General features: G+C 36.6%; 2 protein-coding genes across 52 annotated transcripts in view; one reads left to right on the plus strand and one right to left on the minus strand.

The window, feature by feature from the left end:
* Window positions 1-1,490, plus strand: part of LOC122245741 (transmembrane channel-like protein 7) — a 12,347-nt gene extending 10,857 nt beyond the window's left edge. For both annotated transcript variants that reach the window (XM_086540773.1, XM_086540774.1), the window contains exon 8: window positions 31-1,490. In XM_086540773.1, the coding sequence (XP_086396899.1) occupies window positions 31-238 (208 nt within the window). In that variant the 3' untranslated portion in view covers window positions 239-1,490. The remainder of the gene's footprint in view (window positions 1-30) is intronic.
* A 563-nt stretch (window positions 1,491-2,053) lies between these two features.
* The window catches only part of LOC122245738 (uncharacterized), a 375,164-nt gene continuing 374,717 nt past the window's right edge, over window positions 2,054-2,500 (minus strand). For all 50 annotated transcript variants that reach the window (XM_086540772.1, XM_086540770.1, XM_086540769.1 and 47 more), the window contains one exon: window positions 2,054-2,500. This exon is cut by the window's right edge and continues 979 nt beyond it. The gene's annotated coding sequence lies outside the window, so the exon portion shown is untranslated.

Raw genomic sequence — 2,500 nt, forward strand, 5'->3', positions numbered from 1 at the left:
ATCATTTCATACCAACACTTTGTTCTCCAGGGTTGTGCTGTTTACGCTAGACGATATGGTTGTGGCCGTGGCTCTTCTCGCAGTGGTGGTTCTGCTGGCAACGTACTACATCTCTCTCGTTAAAGCTCGAAGCTCTCTTATCAAAAGACTTGAAGACAAGCTAAAAATCACAACTAAAGAGAAAAACTACCTCATGAAGAAATACAACGATTTATCATCAGGTGGCACAAGGAATTAATCTTAGCATCAAAGATGTGTGCAATTGATTTGGCAGATAAACTTATTCTAGAAGACCATGGGCCGGCAGCATGGTTTCACCCCCTCCGAGATGGTGTTAACTTACCATCCATGGTATGTTTTGTGTACCCGTGACGCAAGATGTTTAGATGTTATGGATCATTTGAACATAAAAGACTGGCTTCAGTGAGAATATAATACGAAGTTTCTCATATCTATCGATTGAAAACAATAGTTCAGTAAATGAAAACTGAGGTACAACTGTGGTAATCATCTCTCTAATGCAATTTACAACTCGGCTTTTACCGTTACTCTAATGATAATGATTAGTTAATAAATAGATCCTCTCCCCTCGGCCAACATGAGAAGTGTCTCACGGTTTACGGGAACCTTTCTTCGGGCTGTTTTCTGAACAATTATGTGAACCAAATACCGTGGTGTGATCTGAAGAAATGAGCAATTATGGATGCTACTTCAATGAACGCTTCCAGCCAGACGAAAGCATTACTTGTTGAAGGTCATTGGTCACCTTCTGCCTTTCAGATGAACCCTTTCAAACTCATACCTTCTTATACAGACTGCTCGGAATACGTGGATATGGGAGCCCTTGCAATAGATGAGTATGCATGAAGATTCTAATCATTCTGTTTAGTGTGATTCGGTTCAGCCTACTCTGCAAGTTCTCAAGGGTCCGACCATTATGAAATGTGCCAGGTATATTTAATATCTATTAGCCAATCATCCCTTGAATAAATTACAGGTGGCCATAATAGTATTTCTTCATTGATTATCTATATTGATTTTCATAATTCATACATCTTTTTACCATTTCAGTCTTTTGGAGAATTATTGATCAAATATGTAATGTTATTCTTTGTGTTAAATGAAAGTATGGATTTTGGATTCAGGCAGCCAGCCACTTGGAGAATATTGCATATTTCAGTTTACTTCATACAGTTTCAGCCATATATACATTTCTGTTGTACTATTTGCTTTTGTCATGGATATATCTTTATCATCATCAAATACTCGTTTATGGCTGTATTGAATCTTGAGCTCGAATGTCCTTTCATTGATATCACCTAGGTATCATTAAACAGTATTATTCGTGATTTATTTTCCATAATAATTTACCATTTTTGATGCAGGTAGATTACAAAACTGTCATTTACGGCTACACACTATAATTCTTTATCTTCATTGCAAGTTGTTAGTGCAATTGTTCTCGGTTCAGTAAACTTTATTTTCTATTCTGTTATAAATCATTACCCTTTCCCTTTGATCCCAGCTGGTTCTAGAACCAAAGAAAGGTCTTGCAGTTGCTCTGATTTTCACGAACGTTGTCTAATCTGATGCTTCTGCATATTCTGTCATTTCTCACTTTCGTTCTTTATTCACATTCGTTCCGTTTGAAACCTTTGTGGTTCACTCTCAATCTCTAGAAAATCTGAAACAATCCAGGTTCTAAAACTGATTATGCCTGGTATGTTATTTGAACCAATATCAATTGCTCTTTCTTCAAATGTCATTTAGAAAGTTTGTTGTCTCTCATCTTTGCATATATGAATATTTGGAGCAACAGTCACACCAAATCACTAATTACTAAATTACTAAAATAAATGTTGTACACAAATTGATGAAATACAATCATTTATTAATCATCCGTGCTCGTGTAATTTAACCAGATTTGAATTCATAACTAAACAGCCATGCGACAGCATCGGCATCAGCATCACAGCAACACAATAAAGCTACCTTTTTAATCATTTGATAAAATAACAGTACGTTTTAAGGTTCAACAAATAATAGAAAAAACTCACATTAAGCATTTATTGAAAACTTGATAAGTGACCACAATATTCGGAGCTACCAAGTCTTGAATTAAACCCGGAGGACTGGGAACAGGCCTTTGAGATACTAACACAGGGCAGGCCTCTTCCCTGCCACTTGGTCCAGCCTAAGTCAAGACCAACTCAAAAGAATGAAAGATAATAACAACTGATGGCCAGAGAGTATCTAGGAATAGGTGCTAAGGCATTATCATATTTTTTTTCATCCACTTATGACCATGAGGGTAACAAGTATGACGAAAGCTGCGATTTTGACCTTTATGCTAGGTTACTATACAGTTTACGTTCCTATTTAAGCCATATTTAGACCCCATCCCAGGCTCGCAGTAATCAATCTCGCCACAAGTTGTTTACAAATGAGATATATTTTGTGGGTGTGTTACACGAATCTTATGTGGAAATATTATAGCTAT

This window comes from Penaeus japonicus, unplaced genomic scaffold (assembly GCF_977035675.1).
Source record: "Penaeus japonicus unplaced genomic scaffold, GWHDUDI00000001_assembly GWHDUDI00000010, whole genome shotgun sequence".
Classification (NCBI taxonomy): domain Eukaryota; kingdom Metazoa; phylum Arthropoda; class Malacostraca; order Decapoda; family Penaeidae; genus Penaeus; species Penaeus japonicus.